At 44.3% G+C, this 22,561-nt stretch overlaps 1 protein-coding gene across 2 annotated transcripts in view; it reads right to left on the reverse strand.

The window, feature by feature from the left end:
- Nucleotides 1-8,999, reverse strand: part of DHX34 (DExH-box helicase 34) — a 52,293-nt gene extending 43,294 nt beyond the window's left edge. The window contains exons 1-8 of one of the 2 annotated variants that reach the window (XM_040405601.1): nucleotides 8,942-8,999; nucleotides 6,449-7,172; nucleotides 6,051-6,362; nucleotides 5,723-5,977; nucleotides 3,796-3,898; nucleotides 1,454-1,671; nucleotides 1,197-1,371; nucleotides 337-530 (exon numbers count right to left, since the gene is read on the reverse strand). In XM_040405601.1, the coding sequence (XP_040261535.1) occupies nucleotides 337-530; nucleotides 1,197-1,371; nucleotides 1,454-1,671; nucleotides 3,796-3,898; nucleotides 5,723-5,977; nucleotides 6,051-6,362; nucleotides 6,449-7,123 (1,932 nt within the window). In that variant the 5' untranslated portion in view covers nucleotides 7,124-7,172; nucleotides 8,942-8,999. The remainder of the gene's footprint in view (nucleotides 1-336; nucleotides 531-1,196; nucleotides 1,372-1,453; nucleotides 1,672-3,795; nucleotides 3,899-5,722; nucleotides 5,978-6,050; nucleotides 6,363-6,448; nucleotides 7,173-8,941) is intronic. The other variant, XM_040405602.1, reaches the window with a different exon arrangement.
- Between the last annotated feature and the right edge of the window lie 13,562 nt (nucleotides 9,000-22,561).

Here is a 22,561-nt window from a genome sequence, read left to right on the forward strand (position 1 = left end):
GGCCAAAATCCCTGTTGCAGTGTGTGCAAACCTGGTCAAGAACTACAGGAAACGTTTGACCTCTGTAATTGCAAACAAAGGCTTCTGTACCAAATATTAAAGTTCTGTTTTTCTATTGTATCAAATACTTATTTCATGCAATAAAATGGAAATTAATTATTTAAAAATCATACAATGTGATTTTTCTGGATTTTTTTTTTAGATTCTGTCTCTCACAGTTGAAGTGTGACTACGATAAAAAATTACAGACCTCTCCATTCTTCGTAGGTGCGAAAACTTTTAAAATGCAAGGACTCATTTGCCACAAGAAATAAGATCTGCTATCCGCCCTCTCACCTGTATCCACTCGTTGAAAACATTCAGCAAAGTGAAGGGGTCTCCGTGGTCGCTCTCTAAAGGTTTCCTGGCGGTGGAACACTCTGGGTTGTTATTCGCACTCCGGACAAAGGGAGACTGTACACTAAGGGCCGCAGCAACAGTCAAGATGGGCTCAACCAGGCTGAATAATGAACCTAGTATAAGCATCTTTCCTACAAGGGAACACAAAAGTGTGTGATGAAAAAGCCCAGAATACATCAAGATCATAGCAATATAGCAAGCTAAACACCCTTAAAGGGGGTTTCCAGTTTCTAATATTAATGACCTATCCTCAGGTCGACGTGGGTCAGACTCACGGCACCCCCGACCATTAACTGTTTGAAGAGACTGCAGCACCCCTGTGAGCACCACGTTCTTCTCACCGGTTACCTGCTCTCCATCGACATTTCAGTAGTGAGCAGGTTCAATTACAGCTCATCTGTCCCATTCACTTGAATAAGAAGGAGCAGTTGTAGTTACTCTCTGTCCCATTCAAGTGCATTGGACGGCTGAGATGTAATTGCACCCGCTCGTGGCTGCGATTTCGACGGCGAGCAGGTAAACAGTGACGAGAAGGCAGCGCTCATAGGAGCGCTGCGTTCTCTTCAAACAGCTGATCGGCAGAAACCAGACAACCCCTTTAATGGAGATGTCCATGATCAGAAAAATGGGTCTGGTCTTTAGCCAGAAACAGGACCACCCTTGCTCATGGGCTGTGTCGGGTATTGCTGCTACCCCCCATTCATCACAGTCCATAGACGAGAGTGGTGCTGTTCCAGGAGGAAACTGCAGACCTTTGTTTTCTAACCCTACACAACCCGCTTTGACTGTAGCCTTACCAATCACAACATCCACTGGTAGCTGTGCCAGCAGATTCCCAATGGGTGTGAGCTCTTCACTGCCACCTAAAGCACCTTGGTCACGCAAGTAGAAAATGGCCGTCTCAATGCTTGACATAGGAGGCTGCTCAATGAAAGGAAAGGTGCGTGGATCACCCAGTCCCATGCTCTTCATCTGACGGTAACATGAATACACTGTTTAGTCCCATATCAACTTATAACTGGACACATCATATCTGCAGTAACAATATTCGTACCTGCAGGACTAATGCATCCAAGGCGACGCGCTGAATTTCCGGCACAGGGTACGGCGCAAAAGCATCATAATCAGACTCTGCGTAGAGGCGATAACATACGCCTGGTCCCGTTCTACCAGCTCGACCTTTCCTCTGCTCGGAGCTTGCACGGCTGATCCAAAACTCCTGCAGTCGCTGCATTTTTGCTTTGGGGTCAAAACTCATCTCTTTGACTTTCCCTGGAGTGATGAGACAGAACAGTTTTTGGGGTGGTGGGGATGATATCGCCCTGCAAAACTAAGCAGCTAAGGAAAAGTAGAAGAGAAGCTACAGGTGGCAACCTCCATTCTTTACAACGGTAATGCCTCCATACATGTTAGACCAGGGATGCTCAACCTGCAGCCCTCCCTCTGTTGCAAAACTACAACTCCTAGCATGCCCAGACAGCCTACAGCAGGGCATACTGGGAGTTGTAGTTTTGCAACAGCTGGAGGGCCGCAGGTTGGGCATCCCTGTATTAGACTATTGCCAATGCCAAATGCCAAACTCTCCGACAATCTAACATTTATGGCAGCTCCCAACAACATCTGTCCAGCGAGAGACGGATCGAGCAGACTGAATTTTAATGCCCCATCCTTTTGGGAGATAAGTCGCCACCAGAGATGTCTGGCAGAGGTCTTCTCCTCGCTCCTCGCTGAAAACACATACACACTTGACCGAGTCGAGCATATATGTGTATGGGGGAGTCAGGAGAGATAGCTGTCAGTTGAACAGGGGTGCGGGCGACAGCTATTAGTTCTTTAAAGGGGTTGTCTCACTTCAGCAAATGGCATTTATCATGTAGACAAAGTGAATACAAGGCGCTTACTAATGTATTGTGATTGTCCATATTGCCTCCTTTGCTGGCTTGATTCATTTTTCCCATCACATTATACACTGCTCGTATCCAGGGGTTATGACCACCCTGCAATCCAGCAGCGGTGGTCGTGCTTGCACACTATAGGAAAAAGTGACGGCCTCTCTGGTGGCCAGGACTGTGGGAGCGCACACAGTTACACATGCAAAGCAGCTAATGCAATGGAAAAATGAATCAAGCCAGAAAAGGAGGCAATAAGGACAATCACAATACATTAGTAAGTGCCTTGTATTAAGTCTGTCTACATGATAAAAGTCATTTGCTGCAATGATTAAACCTCTTAACCTCCTAAGGCCTCATGCACACGACCGTATGTATTTTGCGGTCTGCAAAAAATGGATCCGCAAATAATACGGATGACATCCGTGCGCATTCCGTATTTTGCGGAACGGAACAGCTGGCCCCTAATAGAACAGTCCTATCCTTGTCCGTAATGCGGACAATAATAGGACATACGGAAACGGAATGCACACGGAGTACCTTCCGTTTTTATTACGGACCCATTGAAATAAATGTTCCCGTATACGGTCCACAAAAAAAACGGAACGGACAAGGAATGAAAATACGTTCGTGTGCATGAGGCCTAACAGTCACGTTAAAATTGAAAAAAAAACTGCAGTAAATCTTGTTCACGCACAACTCAGGGGACACTATTGCATTTTTAACCCCTTAGTGACATAATTAATTTTAGCCATAAGGACAAAAAATATTTCCCCCATTTGTGCTTTAGCAGTCATAACTTTTTAATTTTTTCTTCTAAGTTAAATTTTTTTATTTTGCGGGATTAGTTGTAGTTTTTTTTAGGAACCATTTTGGGGTATATATAGTGTAGTAAATATTATTTTATTTTTAGGGGGAAAGATAATAAACCAGCAGTTTTTACATAATTTTGTGTAATTTATTTACTGCATTCACTGGGTGGTAAAAATGACATAATTCTATTATGTGGGTCACTACAATGATAATAATGTCACATTTATAAATATTTTTACTATTTTTTCCTTTCCTCTTGCAGGCTGTCAGCTCTGCAACTGCTCCCGCCCCCTCCTCCAGACTGACAGGGAGGGGGTCGGTTGCTTTAGCTGCTCATATCTCTGGTTTGGTACTGACTTTCCAAGCTTTCAAACAATACCAGAATGACAGCAATATCTTCAGTACATGGGAAGATATCACTGTTAGAAATTGGGATGCAGTGAATGTAAAAGCAGGTTTTACCTACGATTATTCCCAACTCGATTTCTAACAGTGATATCTCCTGTTTATCTTAGACAAATGTAATCAAACAAGACCAGCCCCATGGTTCTAGCTGCTACCATTCAGGAGATATCAGCAGCTAAAGCAGCTCACCCCCCGAGGGCAGAACAGTTACATGGTTAAAGTGCACCCTTCGTGTGAAAACAGTAAGTTGTAAAAAAGTGGAATGCGGATTCTGGAGCAAACCCCTTACCTGAGTCAAGTACAAATCTCACTCCATCAATAGTCACAGAGGTTTCAGCAATGTTGGTAGAGATTATACATTTTCGGACTCCAGGTGGAGCCAAGTCAAATACCTGAGTTATGAATATTAAAAAAAGAGGACAAGTTTACATCATAAATAGGTAAAAATGCTGTACTACAGTGAGATGTCCAGTGAAGCCTGACCCTAGTGCATCTGGGGTCATATAAATGACAACACTCTAATGAATACTACAACCAAGAGGACCGTCAAAGCGGATCTGTCATCAGACTATGGTGTCCTGTGTAGAGTACCATACTATGGGGACGGGTCCGCTTTCCTATTTACCAAAACGGCACACAAATATTGTGTTGTTTGACTAATAGGAGCGATTATGCAATCTATCGGAGTTTGGTGCATTCATGAGGGAAGCACTCCGCTGCCTCCTAACAGTGATTAATGGCTGCTTGCTGTGTATCTGCAGGGAGAGGCGGAGAGCGTGCTCCTCATGCATACACCAAACTCGCATAAAATATGTGTTCCTATTAGTCAAAGCAAACAGAATTTTTTATGCCATTTTGGCTAATAGGATAAAGGACTTATCCCCGTACTATAGTAACCTGTCTCAGACAACGGTTGGCTGAGCAGGCAGTCCAAGCCGCTTCCTCTGTGTCGAACTGGAGAACAGCATGGACCTGAGCAACACCAGAGGCAGAGGACCGCGAAGGATGATGATTATTTTTTTTTTTTAACCCATTCTACCACTTTAAAAAAATACCAAATTTTTTGCTTTATAAGGCTACTTTCACACTAGCGTTCGGGTGTCCGCTCGTGAGCTCCGTTTGAAGGGATTCACAAGCGGCCCCGAACGCATCCGCACTGCCCTAATGCATTCTCAGTGGACGCGGATCCGCTGAGAATGCATCAGTCTGGCAGCGTTCAGCCTCCGCTCCGCTCAGCGAGCGGACACCTGAACGCTGCTTGCAGCGTTCGGGTGTCCGCCTGGCCGTGCGGAGGCGAGCGGATCCGTCCAGACTTACAATGTAAGTCAATGGGGACGGATCCGTTTGAAGATGACACTATATGGCTCAATCTTCAAACGGATCCGTCCCCCATTGACTTTCAATGTAAAGTCTGGACGGATCCGTTCAGGCTACTTTCAGACTTAGAATTTTTTTTAAACTATAATGCAGACGGATCCGTTCTGAACGGATACAAACGTCTGCATTATAGGAGCGGATCCGTCTGAGCAGACATCAGACGGACCCGCTCTGAACGCTAGTGTGAAAGTAGCCTAAGACACACGCAGATCAGATCAGACAACCATATCAGACCAAAAATAACTAAATGAACTTACCTCCAATGCTCCAGGCGGCGCTGCTACTCTGCACATCCAGCCACTCTCCCTGCACTGACCGCTCCCTGTTCTTCTCAGCAACTTCAGACCTCATAACAGACCCCTATATCTGACCTCAAGATCACACCCCCATATCAGACCAAAAATAACTAAATGAACTTACCTCCAATGCTGCAGGCGGCGCTCCCTGTTCTTCTCCGGCCCGCAATGCCCTGTGACCTGACGTTGCACAGTGTCAGGTTATACTGCGCGCACTACATCTTGACACTGCACACAGTCAGGACAGTGCAGCTCGGGCCCGAAGAAGAACAAGGAGAGGTGAGTAGAGCCAGCGCAAGCACTCTAACTGCACTCACTGCACCCCACACCTCCTGCAAACTAGTGTATGCTTCCATAATGGAATAGCTCACTGGAATTTGCTTGATAAGACGCACTGCCATTTTCCCCTCACTTTTGGGAGGAAAAAGTGTGTCTTATAAAGAGAGTAGATATATTACCTTTGAAAACCCCTTTAATTGCACAATCTCTAGAAAGGTAGCTCATGATTATGAAGAATAATACAAGAGATCATCTCAAAAATACCTTATCTTGTTCTGCAATGGACAGTGTACTGTGTAATGGAAGTACAATCCAGCGCTGAGTATGGGTGGCGTAGACTTGTACAGCTTCCTGCACGCTGCTGATTTCAGTCACTCCACTGAGAAAAATCAGCAAATCCCCCCGCTCATCTACTGGATACTTGTGATCAATGGCTTGCAGGACACGGAGGTAAGGTCTGGGGTCCAGCTTCTCCGACTTTGAAGCTGCCTCTTCCTGGGGGATTGGTTGGTAGATCACCTAGAACATGAAATCAGTAAAACCAATGGCATTGTCTGGTATTTAGTAGAGTATATCTGTTTAACTCTATTACCTGTATAGGATAAAGTCTCCCCGGGACTTGGAGGACTGGAGCCTGGTCAAAGTATCCAGAGAAGAGCTTGATGTTGATGGTGGCTGACATGAGAATGACCTTCAGATTTTTACGCAGAGCAAGCAGTTGACGTAAAACTCCCAGCAGGAAGTCGCTGTGAAGATGTCTTTCATGAACTTCATCTACTATGAGAACCTGGTACTGAGGTACCTCATGGTCTCTCTGAATCTGACGAAGCAACAGACCTTCTGTCAGAAACACAATTTTTGTGGCTGGTGAACGGCTGCTCTCGAAGCGGATCTGGAACCCAACCTAATGGAAGATACAAAGGGAAAAGTCAAAATGTTGTCATAAAAATGTTCTGCTATTGGTTTCTCCATCTGCAAACCACCTCTTACCTTTGATCCATATTGGTTGAGGCTCTCAAATCCAACTCTCTTTGCTAATGAAATACAAGCAATTCTACGGGGCTGGGTACAAGCTATATGCCCAAAGCCTGCTGCCAGCAGGTACTGAGGAACCTGAGTAGACTTTCCACACCCAGTGTCCCCTGCAACAACCACAACTTGATGATCTCTAACCATCTTAACAATTTTTTCTCTGTACTGGAAGATGGGCAAGCTTGACCTCTCCTTCCGTAGTTTGGCCAACTTTCCAAAGCTCTGCCTCTGGCTGAAGTCCAGATAGTGAAGAACAGCTTTCTTAAATTCATTTAGCTTATCCTTAGGCATCCCACTAGATCTACGTCTCTTGTCGTGATGTCCATGCAGAATTTTTTCAACGTCTCTGCCCAGAACAATGGACTGGTTGATCCGATATCTTGGATCATATTCTTTGGGAAGGTCTATAAGCTCATGTCTTTGTCCCTCCTGATGGCTCCTCTCACTTGTTTTGCGGTTGGGTTTTTGAATACTTTGAAATCTTTGGAAACGTTCAAAAAATGCCCAAAACTCTTTGCTTTCTTCTGAATTGGCTTTTATGTAACCCTGAGGATCGAAGAACAGATCTTCTAGAAGTGCGCGGGTATGGGGGCTATTCCAGTCCCAATGGTCACTCTTTTGGTCTCTCTCCATGTCACCAACTCAAGTCATCTAGGCTATGAAGAAATATCTTTGACTATGCCTTAAAATATACAAATAAAAACAATTCTCAGTAGTTTAATAGGAAACATACTGCACATAAGAAACATTAAAGGGGTTTCTGAGATTTTCATATTGATGGCCTATCCTCAAGATAGGTCATCAATATGAGATGAGTAGGGGTCTGACTCCTGGCATCCCCACCGATTAGTTATTTGAGAAAGCCACGGCACTCACTGGGGCTCTGGTGACCACCACAGCCTTCTCGCAATTTAGCAAGAACAGCATCATCCATTGGATAGCGGCTGTGCATGGTACTGCAGTCAGCCCCATTAATTTCAACTGAGCTGAGCTGCACCTAGGCCGCGTGACGGATGAAAGTGACATGGCCTAGGAGGAGGCCTAAGCACTCACGGGAGTTGAACCCCCCGCCTATCTCATACTCATGACCTATCCTGAGGATAGCCCATCAATATGAACATCCTGGAGAACCCCCTTTAAACTTTTATATATACAGACCTGGCACAGTTCTATTGCCTACTTACAATAGGGTTTCTGTCACCAGAATTAACCCTCTTAAACTGTCTGACATCAGCGATGTGCTAATGTCAGCAGAATCCGACTCTGCTATTTTTATGTTTATTGATATCCCCCCTTACGGCACAATTCTTACTTTTGTAATATGCAAATTAGCCTCTAGAAGCGGGTGGGGGGGGGGGTGTTGCTCCTGCTCCTGGGCTGTATATAATTATATATGTACTGGCACTGGCCTAGTATAAGTTATACATCTTCTCGTATTTAGTTATATGGGGTATGCTGGTATAACCTGGGAATATCTGTATATTATTATATATGTACAGCTAGTATAAGTTATACTGAACATATATAATTATATACAGGAGATGCCCATTGTTATACCAGCATGCTACATATAACTATGTACAAGAAGATGTATCATTTATACCAGCTGTACATATATAATAATATACAGATATACCCAGGTTATACCAGCATACTCCATATAACTAAATACAAGAAGATGTATAACTTATACTAGGAGATGCCCAGCATGGTCCATATAATTATATATGTACAGCGTGTATAAGTTATACATCTTCTGGTGATATGGACCGCACTGGTATAACCTGGGCATCTCCTGTATATAATTATATATGTATAACTGGTATAAGTTATACATCTGTCCCCGGTACGATGTCCTCCTTTTCGGGGTGTGATGTCCTCCTTTTTGGGGCTCTGCAAGTGTCCACCCTACATCATACTGTGCAGGGGGCATTAAGCTGGCATCACTAGGGGCATCAGAGACCGTAAGGGGACATCTTTACTGTGTGGGGCGCACTAAGAAGGCACTAAAGGTGCATCACTACGGTGAAGGGGTCCTCATTATTGTGAGAAGGGCACTAAGGCAGTGTCATTGCGGTCGGGGGGGACATCACTATTGTGAGAGGACACCCTTAACACGTGGGTAGACACCAAGGGGACATCATCACTTTGTGGGGACACTATTACCGTGCACACTATTAAAGTTTATGGGGCACTATTGCGGTACAAAGGGGATCGGGTGGTGTTACTGATGTAGTTCACTCTTTGCATGGCACCAGCAGGACACTAAGGGGTTAATTAGCTACCTGCTACACTGCATGTGATATTGTCACTTGGGATGTAACCTACACAGACTTGTGCAAATGACATGTGAATGGATCTAATCTCCCAGATTATTATCTCCACACAGCACGACCTCTCACCGTGAGGGGCACACACTAAATCCATCCGCATGCATCCCACACTATTTACCTGTGCAATTGCAATCCTGCAGCATCTTGCATACTTCCTGGATTGCGTTCCACTCCACCCTTCCAAAGCGAGGCTTGGTGAATGACGTCACTGCCTGATTCTTCTCACGGGAGTTTCACAATCACAGTCCGACCAGAAACAGTCATACGAGTTCCAGTTCCGGTTTCTTCCAGTCTGGTGTAACAGCTACAGAGGAAGTTTACGACCGTGTATGGGTGTCTGAACGTTTGTCACTTGCAGTAATCGAATTTCCCGTGTAAAGCATGGGGGGGGGACATTGTGTCACGTATATTACATGTATGTCAAAATGGCTGGTCAGCCTGGAAGAGCTTATGGAGGTTCTGTATCATGTTATCATATGAACCATTAAAATAGTAGTTTACCAAATGCCCTCTTTTTTTTGTTGTTGTGCATATTGCACAAAAAATATTATTGGGCTCTTTCACACCTGCGTTCTTTTCTTCCGGCATAGAGTTCCGTCGTCGGGGCTCTATGCCGGAAGAATCCTGATCAGGATTATCCCAATGCATTCTGAATGGAGAGAAATCCGTTCAGGATCCATCAGGATGTCTTCAGTTCCGGACCGGAACGTTTTTTGGCCGGAGAAAATACCGCAGCATGCTGCGCTTTTTGCTCCGGCCAAAAATCCTGAACACTTAACGCAAGGCCGGATCCGGAATTAATGCCCATTGAAAGGCATTAATACGGATCCGGCCTTAAGCTAAACGTCGTTTCGGCGCATTGCCGGATCTGACGTTTAGCTTTTTCTGAATGGTTACCATGGCTGCCGGGACGCTAAAGTCCTGGCAGCCATGGTAAAGTGTAGTGGGGAGCGGGGGAGCAGTATACTTACCGTCCGTGCGGCTCCCCGGCGCTCCAGAGTGACGTCAGGGCGCCCCATGCGCATGGATGACGTGATCACATGGACACGTCATCCATGCGCATGGGGCGCTCTGACGTCATTCTGGAGCGCCCCGGGAGCCGTACGGACTGTAAGTATACTGCTCCCCCGCTCCCCACTACTACTACGGCAACCAGGACTTTAATAGCGTCCTGGGTGCCATAGTAACGCTGAACGCATTTTGAAGACGGATCCGTCTTCAAATGCTTTCAGTTCACTTGCGTTTTTCCGGATCCGGTGTGTAATTCCGGCAAATGGAGTACACGCCGGATCCGGACAACGCAAGTGTGAAAGAGCATAGATCTTCAGTTACAATAAGCTACCATACTATGACAGGTACTTCACCATGCATATATTCACTTTTAGTGCCAACCAGAGATGCCCTCGTAAGTGCCCCACTACAAAATCCACCATAAGTACCAGCCAGAGATACCCTCATACAGGCCCGGACTGTATTTTCTGTTGCTCCTGTATCGTGCAGTCGTAGGGGTCCTGCACTTGCATTCTGAGGATCTTGCACTGTGTACAATCAACTTCACGGCAGTACAGTTCACATCACAAAAGCATGACTATCCAGCTGACGCATTTCATATCATGTCCTGTTCATGACTCACAACCTGATAGTATGAACCTGGGAAGAGGTATGTGCTGGACCCGGACATATCCCCGTTTTCACCCAGGCAGCCCCCCTGTTATGAGCATCGGAGCATTTCATGCTACGATGCTCTCCTTTGCCCTGAGCTGAATCGCGCAGGACAAAGGCTTTTTCTGGAGATCCGGTGACGTACCAGGCTCTCCATGGGGAAAGATAGGCGGAGGCCTCCGCCCAGCAGTGAGTCCGGTGACGTCACCAGCACTAATGGGCGGGCTTTAGCGCTGCCCTAGCCTGTAAAACGTTTTTTTTTTTACAGTCACTGATAGCTGTACACAGGGGAGGTGTTATCGGTGATTGATAGATTTCTGTGTAAGTGTGTATACAGAGATAGCTGTCAGTCAGATAGTTGTATATGGGGGAGGTGTTATCAGTGGTTACATTCCCTGTGTAAGTGTGTATACAGAGATAGCTGTCAGTCACTGATAACTGTACAAGGGAAAGGTGTTATTAGTGATTGATAACATTCTCTCTATAAGTGTGTATACAGTGATAGTTATGTCACTGATAGTTGTATATGGGGGAGGTGTTATCAGTGATAGCATTCCCTGTGTAAGTGTGTATACAGAGATAGCTGTCAGTCACTGATAGTTGTATATGGGGGAGGTGTTATCAATGATAGCATTCCCTGTGTAAGTGTGTATACAGAGATAGCTGTCAGTCACTGATAGTTGTATATGGGGGAGGTGTTATCAGTGGTTACATTCCCTGTGTAAGTGTGTATACAGAGATAGCTGTCGGTCACTGATAGCTGTACAAGGGGGAGGTGTTATCGATGATTGATAGATTTATGTGTAAGTGTGTATACAGAGATAGCTGTCAGTCAGATAGTTGTATATGGGGGAGGTGTTATCAGTGGTTACATTCCCTGTGTAAGTGTGTATACAGAGATAGCTGTCGGTCACTGATAGCTGTACAAGGGGGAGGTGTTATCAATGATAGCATTCCCTGTGTAAGTGTGTATACAGAGATAGCTGTCAGTCACTGATAGTTGTATATGGGGGAGGTGTTATCAGTGGTTACATTCCCTGTGTAAGTGTGTATACAGAGATAGCTGTCAGTCACTGATAGCTGTATAAGGGGGAGGTGTTATTAGTGATTGATAACATTCTCTCTGTAAGTGTGTATACAGTGATAGTTATGTCACTGATAGTTGTATATGGGGATGGTCTTAAGTTCAGAAGGAGCAGAGATATAAATGTGGAAATTTTACAGAATCTTTTCCCACCAAACTATATATCAGTCTGCTCAGCTTCTCCTGCTCTATAACAGGCTGCCTGCCAATTGCATTACATTTTGTGGTGACAGGTTCTTTCTAATGCTAGCAGCCACAGATCCCCCATAACAGTGTACCAGCTACAAAAAACTTCCACGGGTATCAGCCAGAGAAGCCTCCCCAAATACTTTGCTTACCTCTTGTGTTGGCTCGGACAATGCATCTGAAGATAGATTTCCAGTCAATCACGTTACAACTGTCCTTCAGAGCCACAAGCAAAACCTAGGTGTCTCATAAAGAATGACAACGCTTACATCTATTGCTGACATGACACTTGATATGATCAAGGACATAACACATCTGTTGAATAAGGGTGACTGAACAGAGGGGACCAGAAGATCATATCTGGAGAGGCTGCAATGAAAATGTGGAAAGAAATTGCTGTAGATTTACATATTCTAAAAAAAATTCATTGCCACTCACTTAAAAGCACAAATATTCTTTTGAGGAGTCTCATCCCTTACAATCACAAAGAAGTCCCATGTTTTAAGACAAGAACTAGCCAGGAGTACACAACTACATAATGTGTCTGGACTGCAGCATCCCAATGTCTGCTTTATAGGTGACTACATTTCATCACTGAGAAACGAATTGCTGGCATCAGTACCCTACATGGCCACTTGTCAGAAGTGAAACAGTTGTTTGTTCAGGGGATCGGAGTGGTAGATGAGGCACAGGTAGGAGCAGCAGTGGTTCACGGGCACACTCTGGTGTTGTGGGTCTTGCCTGGTGGTAGTTGGGCTTCCCTTGATGGTGGATAGTTGGCAGGGTGCAAGACAGGAGGGTCCCAAAGCAATATACCCTTTAGACAGCAGTAAAGTTCTTTTTGCCATAAACGAGCGGATACCTTACTGTCTTTATCCAATGCAGGGAATTTATGTTTTTTTGACCTTCTAAGATGCCCGTTCTATTTCTCTGGGGCAGCTTTTTTGTCTCAGAAATTGCGTTTTCCTTCATGAGGCTTCACTCTGTGAGCCAGTAGGAGCTCACACATCCACGTCTTGTCTCTAGCTCTGACGACTAGACACTTCTGCCTAACCAAAGTAGGCAGGACCAGCCGGTCTCCCTGGCAACCCAAGGCTAACGCTGTCAGTGCTAACTGTTTGTTGCCCATACATAACCATGTGAGATGCATAGTGCACAGTAAAGAGCAATCACAACATTTAAATTGGTACAATTAACCCTTGCAGTGATTCTCTGGGGCACTGCACTTGAAAGGGGTATGGACAGAGCCATGATGAGATGAATTCCAGAATCCCTTGCATTCTACGGTAGTGATGAGTTGATTACCAGCATCCCAGGTGGTCTACGGTAATTATGTGAATTCAAGCATCCCTGGAGGTCTAGAGTAGTGATGAGGTCAATTCCAGCATCTCAGTGGTCTACTGTAATGAAAAGGTGAATTCCAGTCTCCCTGGTGTTCTAGAGCAGTGATGAAGTGAATGCCAGCATTACTATGTTCTAGTATAGTGACAAAGTTTATGCCAGCAAGTATCCCTGGTTGTTATGGATATTGAAAAGGTTATTAGCACTGTCTCTGGTGGTCTAGGGCAGTAAAAGGACTAAGTACATGGTGGTCCAGTGAGTTACTTACCGCCTCAGGCTCTAAATTTATGGCTACAGCCTCAAAGATAAGGCTGCACACGATGTGCTCATTGTATTCTGATTCGTCCTCCTGATCAAAGGAAGTTGATTATTAAGGCACTGAGTTGAGATGACCTTCTAGCTGTCATTTACAATCTTCATGGTTATCTCGAGGATCATATAGTGTTCTTCCTGAGTAGGGATGAGCAAACTTATGTCTTCAAGTTTGGCGTACAAGTTCGGGTTGGGGTTATCTAAGAACTCTGTTATTGATTCCACTACCACGGACCATAAAACCGTGGTAATTGCAGTTTAGGGTTTTCAATAGGAACATTTTTAGGGACAGTGACAGCCAATGGTCTTTGGTGTTAAAGGGCTTCTGTCACCCCACTAAAGTAATTTATTTTTTGGGGCTAGTTAAATTCCTTATACTGCGATATATGAATATATAATGCTCTTACTCACTTTCCTTCAGCAGTTTCTTCAAAAAACAGACTTTTATAATATGTAAATTACCTCTCTACCAGCAAGTAGGGCGGTTACTTGCTGGTAGCAGCCGCATCCTCCTCTCATAAAGACGCCCCCTCCTCATGTTGATTGACAGGGCCAGCGAACGCGCTCGTCCTCTGGCTGGCCCTGCCTGCGTTCAAAATCTGGCGCCTGCGCCGTACCTGTCTTCAGTCGGCGCAGGCGCACTGAGAGGAGGGCGCTCGCTCGGCTGCTCCATCCTCAATGCGCCTGCGCCATTGACGTCACATCTACACCCGGCGCAGGCGCACTGAGGAAGGAGCGGCCGAGCGAGCGTCCTCCTCTCAGTGCGCCTGCGCCGACTGAAGACAGGTACGGCGCAGGCGCCAGATTTTGAACGCAGACAGGGCCAGCCAGATGACGAGCACATTCGCTGGCCCTGTCAATCAACATGAGGAGGGGGCGTCTTTATGAGAGGAGGATGCGGCTGCTACCAGCAAGTAACCGCCCTGCCTGCTGGTAGAGAGGTAATTTACATATTATAAAAGTCTGTTTTTTGAAGAAACTGCTGAAGGAAAGTGAGTAAGAGCATTATATATTCATATATCGCAATATAAGGAATTTAACTAGCCAAAAAGAAATGACTTTAGTGGGGTGACAGAAGCCCTTTAAGGTCAGGGTTTAGGGATAGATCTACAGAAGAACACAGGAGAAGCATGAGACAGGGTCAGTTATTGTCTGTTTGTTATAATCACCTGTTCACCGTATCATCCCCAACTTCATTCTGTTCCAGTCATCTATTAGTGGGTTAGAATTTTCTTGAGTTTTACCTGCTAGTCCCTGCCTTATATTATTTTTCATCTGACTATATGGTTGTTACACAATTCACTGTACTGTATTGACATATCAGCATCACTTAATCAGTGGGGATTCGACGAGTATAGCACTGCATGTGCAGTACCCCTGGAGGTATCAACAATTTAGTTAGGTATTGTTATTGCTATTTAATATTATGTTATGTTCTGCTATGGATTCCAGCAAGTGGATTACAGGAACAGGGCTAACCAACCCGTTCCTCCCCTCTTGGTAGGGTTGGGCTGATCCTACTTCCTGACAGCATATAGTGAAGGATGTAGGAAGCTCAGTCTGGAGGTCCTACTCCAAGGGACTGTAACCAGTTCTCCTGTGAGACTTTTACTCCAGGAAGACTGTCAGCGTCATGAACACTGCTTCCATCATCAAAATCATTACTGTTCCTAGACAGCAGAGTGGTCAGCAAAACCACAATTTTAGAGACCCTGCTGCAGGTGAGGGACTTTGGCTCAGACACCCATCACTTAGACTTCTTCCAGGCCAGTCAAATACCAACAAAATTGGCCCCAAAGTAACAAATAATGATGCCCAAAATCAGTATATACTCAAATATAATATATATTTATTATATAAAATCAAACAAACATCATTAAAAAAGCATGATAAAAGCAGAAAAAAATGGTTAGACAATCAGACAATGGTTAGAGTGACCAGAATTTTAGTTCCGAGTACCAGGCCCACAAGCCACATACCCTCCAATGAGATGTACCACATGTAGTATAACCACAGGTGGAATATAAAAAAATCAAAACTAAATAATAATATGTAGGAGCTCCTATATGGTCATCAATATAATCTATCCAAGGAAGATATCCCAATGATACCTTCCACAAGTGTCTGACCAGGCTCCCAAGTAAACAATAGAGTATATCCTACATTAAAACCCACCTAGAGTCATGATCGAAGGTTACGTGTCCTGGGGACCAGCAGATACATCAGCGTGTTTTGCTCACACCAGCTTCGTCTGGGGTAAATAATGGTCAAAGACCCCCTCATTATAAAAGACAAAAGGTCGCCAAAGGCTCTCACCCTCAGATGTTCTATTTATGATGCGTCTAACTGGGTGAAGTGTTCAGTGTAACAATGAGATGTGTCAGCCATGATAGGGGCAGGACAGGCCGAAGGTGCTCACTCTGCCCGCAGCGCTGCCCACCCCCTGACGCTCCCACATGACACCGCTCCGCAGTGCACCACAGTGAAGCGCAAAACAACCCTATCGCTGCCATGGTGCCAGTAAATACTAACACTGATCATACTGTTACAGAATTAGGCCTCTTTCACACGGTCGTGTGCGCCCCGTTGCCGTATTGCGGACTGCATTTGCAGATCCGCAATACACGGGCGCCGTTCCGTGGGCATTCCGCATCACGGATGCGGACCCATTCACTTCAATGGGTCCGCAAATCCGGAGATGCGGAATGGTGCGGAACGGAAACCACGGAACGGAACCCTACAGAAGCACTACGGAGTGCTTCCGTGGGGTTTCGTCCCGTACTTCCGTTCCGCAAAAAGATAGAACATGTCCTATCTTTTTGCGAAACGGCCGGATCGCGGACCCATTCAAGTGAATGGGTCCGCGATCCGCTGCAGCTGCCCCACGGACTGTGTTCATACATTGCGGGCCACAGCACAACCAGGGGGCGTACACGCCCATGTGAAAGAGGCCTTAAATGCACCCTAAATAATGATTGTAACACAATGGCAATACATATGATCCTGAACAAATACAGTGAATATCCAGGATCGTATTACTTAATATCATGTCATGGGTAAAATTCAATTGACCTATACCACATCTCAAATATAAAAACTGGCCATCTATGGACAAAAATAAATAACAAAAATAGATACCATGTTTGTTTTATTTTATATAATAAAACTTTTATTTTCGGCATCATTATTTAACCCCTACACCATGCCATGCAATATACAATATGTTGAACATTAAAATAAATTTACATTGACAATTTACTGCTGTAAAGGTGCAAACAAGTGGCACCTTCAACAGAACAGCAAGAGAATCCAGCAAGTAAGGTGAACCAAACTCCTTTTTTATTCGTAGCAAAAAAATCCATAAAAAACACAGTGACATGGTGATCCACCAATCCCCGTAAAAATCGCTTACGTGTTTCAAACGCTACGTGACCGGCTATAACTAAGAAGGCGTGTGAAGCGTTCGAAATACGTAAGCGGTTCACCTTATTTGCTGGATTCTCTTGCTGTTCTTTGTTATTTGGAGCCCAGTCCAGGGCCGGATCCGTGCAATTGGAACCTTCTCAATATGGATGTCGTGAGTTGGATATCCTTGTATATGATGCCACCAACAATGGCTGAAAGGGAAAGGTTAAAAAAACAAAAAACAAAACCTGGACTGGAGTTTCTGTTTCCGTGGTCCTCTTTAAAACCCTATACTTCTAGATACAATGTGGAACTGAATTGAATTCTAATGCTCTGCTTCTTCTTCATGCAGGAAAATGTTTCCAAGAGCAAAACATTCCTCTGCAGTAATCAGTCAGGAGATAATCAGTAGAGGTCGGCCACCCGGCTGCTATTATCTTATCTGTAGACGCCGTAAAAATTGTAATTTTTAAACTGTACTCTACAGTAGGATTAGATCATGCATCACTTAAAGTAAAACGTGTCACCAAAAAATGTTATCTGCCGGTTAAAACAAGATTATTCTATTTGCTGAACATGATTATGGGGGCGGACGTCTTGCCTGAGCGGTTCTTAACAGCATTTACGGTACAAAGCATTAAGAAAATTGCTGGTGACCAGTATACAATATAGAGACCATGTTTATTATGTAGCCAGTATTTTAATGGAAACTACTCTGAGCTCCTACCCAGAGCATAAAACATGCATAGGGTATCCCAGAAGAAAACAACAACATGGAAGCAATTCCCTGTATACAAGGACTTTATAGACAAGGGGCATATTCCGCATGATGAACGTCTATTACTTCTCCTCCGATGGGACCAAATCTCTCTACAATATCTACCACTCACATGGTTTTTAGTTCTACCTTAGCCCGTCTCCCTCAGTAATGTACAGATCTTCCCTCATCCTTAACCCCTTAGTGACCAGCCTGTTTTTGGCATTACTGACCAAGCGTTTTTCTTCCTTTTTTCATCGTCGCGTTCCAAGAGCCATAACATATTTTTTATTTTTCCGCCCATATGGCCGTACGAGGGCTTGTTTTTTTGTGGGAAAAGCTGTCGTTTTTTAATGGCGCCATTTTGTGGTACACATAACTTTCTGATTAACTTTTATTAACTCTTTCTGGGAGGGAGATGGGAAAAACAGCAATTCTGCCACTGCGTTTTTACGTTCTAAATTTTTACAGCGTTCATTTTTCGGTATAAATAACATAATATCTTTATTCTCTGGATCAGTACAATTATAGTGATACCAAATACATATCGTTTTTCTTTACGTTTTACTACTTTTTTGCAATAAAACTGCTTTTTTTTAAAAGGAAAAAAATGTTTTTGCATTGCCGGTTCCCAAGACCCATAACTTTTTTATTTTTCTTCCTACGGAGTTGTGTGATGATTAGATTTTTTTCGGGACGACTTGTATGTTTCATTGGTATCATTTTGAAATAAATTATGCTTTTTGATCGCTTGTTATTAATTTTTTTTCGTGGCAACTAAGAATAAATTAGCAATTCTGTCTTTTTTTTTTTTTATAGTGATCACCGGATGGTATAATTTACATGATATTTAGGTAATCTGGGTCGTTACCGACACGGCAATACCAAACATAAGGGGGAGATATTTTTTTTGCAATTTCTTTAATTGATAAGCGGATTTTCAATGGAAAAAAAAGCGTTTTGTATTAAAAAAAAATTTTTTAATAAATGGTTTTTTTTTTCTTTTTTTTACCACTTAATAGTCCTACAAGGAGACTATAACAGGCAGTATTTTGATTGCATTTTAATGGCAATGCTATTCTAATATTGACCAGCATGCTGCGCCGACACCCCGTGATCACATTTGCAGGGTGCCGATGGGAGACAGAGGGAATCTGCTCCCTCTGTCACCGCTTGACATGAGGCGGGCGTCATTGCCTGCCGCATGTAAAGTTTTAAACAGCCTGGATCGGCACTCCTGCCATTCCGTTCTTTTAGAACACGGCCGCGGCTCTCATGTGAAAGGGCCCCTTAGTGACCGCCGTAAAAACACGTATCGGTGGTCACTAAAGAGTTAAACATTTATCACTAGCAATGAGCATTCAAAAATTCGATTCAGCTACTTCACCGAATAAAAAAAAAAATATTCACTATGTGACAAATTACTTCATCACGAAGCGCATTTCTTTATAAGTAGAGGATGCAATGAGAGGGAGCAGCGATTTTGCCGCCAACCCTGTCAGATTTCGTATTCAAAGCTGATCGCGGCATCTGACAGTAATATTACAGTGTAAAATAAAAAAAAATTTTTATAAAATCATACTTACCTTCATCCATTTGATCGCGAAGAGCCGGCCGCCATCATCTTGATAGAAGGCCTAATGCGAAATCTCGCCTGGACCGTGATGACGTCTTCATGTCGCCCGGTTTGGTGACTTCATACGTCACCGCGCACAGGATTTTGTGCAAGATCTTTAATCAAGATGGCGGCGGCCAGCTCTTCCCGCTCAAATGGGTGAGGTAAGTATGATTTTTTTTATTTTTTACAACGAGGAATGAGGAAATTCGGCTTCGTGGCGATTGGAATTTTCCCTGAAATTCGGATCAAATTCCACTTCATGGAGTTCGATTCCCTTAACACTATTTATCACCCCAGCCACTTGAATGGAAATTTCTACTATTTCATATAAAACATCTTTTGCAACCCACAGAAGCGCCAATGCCTTAATCGACACTTTATTATTAATGTGCGTGAGATAACTTTGCTTTTCTACCCCAATAACATAAGGTTACGAGTCAGCATCCACTGTAGTGGTGTGTATAGGTACCTCACCCTCAAGTTAAAGAGTTAGGCCTCTTTCACATGGGCGAGATTTCCGCACGGGTGCGATGCGTGAGGTGAACGCATTGCACCCGCACTGAATCCGGACCCATTCATTTCTATGGGGCTGTGCACACGAGCGGTGATTTTCACGCATCACTTGTACGTTGCGTGAAAATCGCAGCATGCTCTATATTGTGCGTTTTCCACACAACGCAGGCCCCATAGAAGTGAATTGGGCTGCGAGAAAATCGCAAGCATCCGCAAGCAAGTGCTAGGAGACGATCGGGATGGAGACCCGATCTTTATTATTTTCCCTTATAACATGGTTATAAGGAAAAATAATAGCATTCTTAATACAGAATGCATAGTAAAATAGCGCTGGAGGGGTTAAAAAAGTTAAATTAGAGTTAAATTATTATTATTATTATTATTTTAACCCCTCCAGCCCTATTGTACTAAGCATTCTGTATTAAGAATGCTATTATTTTCCCTTATAACCATGTTATAAGGGAAAATAATACAATCTACACAACACCTAACCCAAACCCGAACTTCTGTGAAGAAGTTCGAGTTTGGGTACCAAACATGCCGATTTTTCTCACGCGAGTGCAAAATGCATTAAAATGTTTTGCACTTGCGCGGAAAAATCGCGCATCTTATCCAGGCCAAAAACATGACGCCCGTGTGAAAGAGGCCTTAGGGCGTAACAGATAGAAAAACTACACTGACCAAAAATATAAACGAAACACTTTTCAGTTTTGCTCCCATTTTGCATGAGCTGAACTCAAAGATCTGAAGCATTTTCTACATACACAAAAGACCCATTACTCTCAAATATTGTTCACAAATCTGTCTAAATCTGTGTTAGTGAGCACTTCTCCTTTGCCGAGATAATCCATCCCACCTCACAGGTGTGGCATATCAAGGTGCTGATTAGACAGCATGAATATTGCACAGGTGTGCCTTAGACTGCCCACAATAAAATTGGCAGTACATCCAACCGGCCTCACAACCGCAGACCACGTGTAACCACACCAGCCCAGGACCTCCACATCCAGCATGTTCACCTCCATGATCGTCTGAGACCAGTCACCCGGACAACTGCAGCAACAATCAGTTTGCATAACCAAAGAATTTCTGCACAAACTGTCAGAAACCGTCTCAGGGAAGCTCATCTGCATCTCATCGTCCTCATCGGGGTCTGGACCGGACTGCAGTTCGTCGTTGTAACCGACTTGAGTGGGCAAATGAGCACATTCGATGGCGTCTGGCACGTCGGAGAGGCGTTCTGTTCACGGATGAGTCCCAGTTTTCACTTTTCAGGGCAGATGGCAGATAGCGTGTGTGGCGTCGTGTGGGTGAGCGGTTTGCTGACATCAACATTGTGGATCGAGTGGCCCATGGTGGCGGTGGGGTTATAGTATGGGCATTTGTTATGGACAACGAACACAGGTGCATTTCATTGATGGCATTTTGAATGCACAGAGATACCGTGACGAGATCCTGAGGCCCATTGTTGTGCCATTCATCCACGACCATCACCTCATGTTGCAGCAGGATAATGCACGGCCCCATATTGCAAGGATCTGTAAACAATTCCTGGAAGCTGAAAACATCCCAGTTCTTGCAAGGCCAGCATACTCACCGGACATGTCACCCATTGAGCATGTTTGGGATGCTCTGGATCGGCGTATACGACAGCGTGTTCCAGTTCCTGCCAATATTCTGCAACTTGGCACAACCATTGAAGAGGAGTGGACCAACATTCCACAGGCCACAATCAACAACCTGATCAACTCTATGCGACGGAGATGTGTTGCACTGCGAGAGGCAAATGGTGGCCACACCAGATCCTGACTGGTTTTCTGATTCCCCCCCCCCCCTCCCACACACACACCAGTAAGGCAAAACTGTGCACATTTCAGAGTGGCCTTTTATTGTGGGCAGTCTACGTTCATGCTGTCTAATCAGCACCTTGATATGCCACACCTGTGAGGTGGGATGGATTATCTCGGCAAAGGAGAAGTGCTCACTAACACAGATTTAGACAGATTTGTGAACAATATTTGAGAGTAATGGGTCTTTTGTGTATGTAGAAAATGTTTCAGATCTTTGAGTTCAGCTCATGCAAAATGGGAGCAAAACCGAAAGTGTTGCGTTTATATTTTTGGTCAGTGTATTTTGGGCAGGGATTTTTGGATATGTTGGTCACCCAGATCAGGACTATCAGGGGATGTCACATTTGTGGGGATATTGTGGATTTTGGGGTACTTTTTAATGCTTTATAAAAAAAAATGTGGTTTTACTGTCTGGAGATGATTAGGTTACATACAGTATCTGACCTAATTATCTCCCAGGCAGAAGGGAGGCATGGCGTGTCCTGTATGGGAGTGTCCCAAATTGTGTGGTTATTTCCATTGGTCTGTGTGGTTATCACACAGTTCTCCATCAGGTCCAGAGGGGAGGTCCCCTTGCATGGGGACTTGTATATAAGGCCAAGTGTGGCACCAATAAAGGTTGTTCTTCTTACCCACAACTCGCAGCCTCATCTCGTGTTGTAGGAAGCAGCTATATTACTACTAGCTCTTGTAAGAGCTGCACAGCTACTGGGAATCACCACTCGGCTTGGAAGTCTCTGGAGCAACTACAGCGCCACTCTGACTAGGGGAGAAGACAGTAAATATATACACTCTGGCCAACAAGCAGGGCTAAGAAATAACCACAAATGACACTGCAAACACTGAATGACAACACTCTTCACAGATAAAGATGGCACTAGTCATAGATTATATGCATGGTAAAGATGAAGCCATATAGTCAGTGCTATAGTAATATCAGGATATTGCTCAAACAATGGAATAAATTATACCATTAACGTGTTCTTTCTAATGTAGTCAAAGGGACTATA

This window comes from Bufo bufo, chromosome 8, assembly GCF_905171765.1.
Source record: "Bufo bufo chromosome 8, aBufBuf1.1, whole genome shotgun sequence".
Taxonomy (NCBI): Eukaryota; Metazoa; Chordata; class Amphibia; order Anura; family Bufonidae; genus Bufo; species Bufo bufo.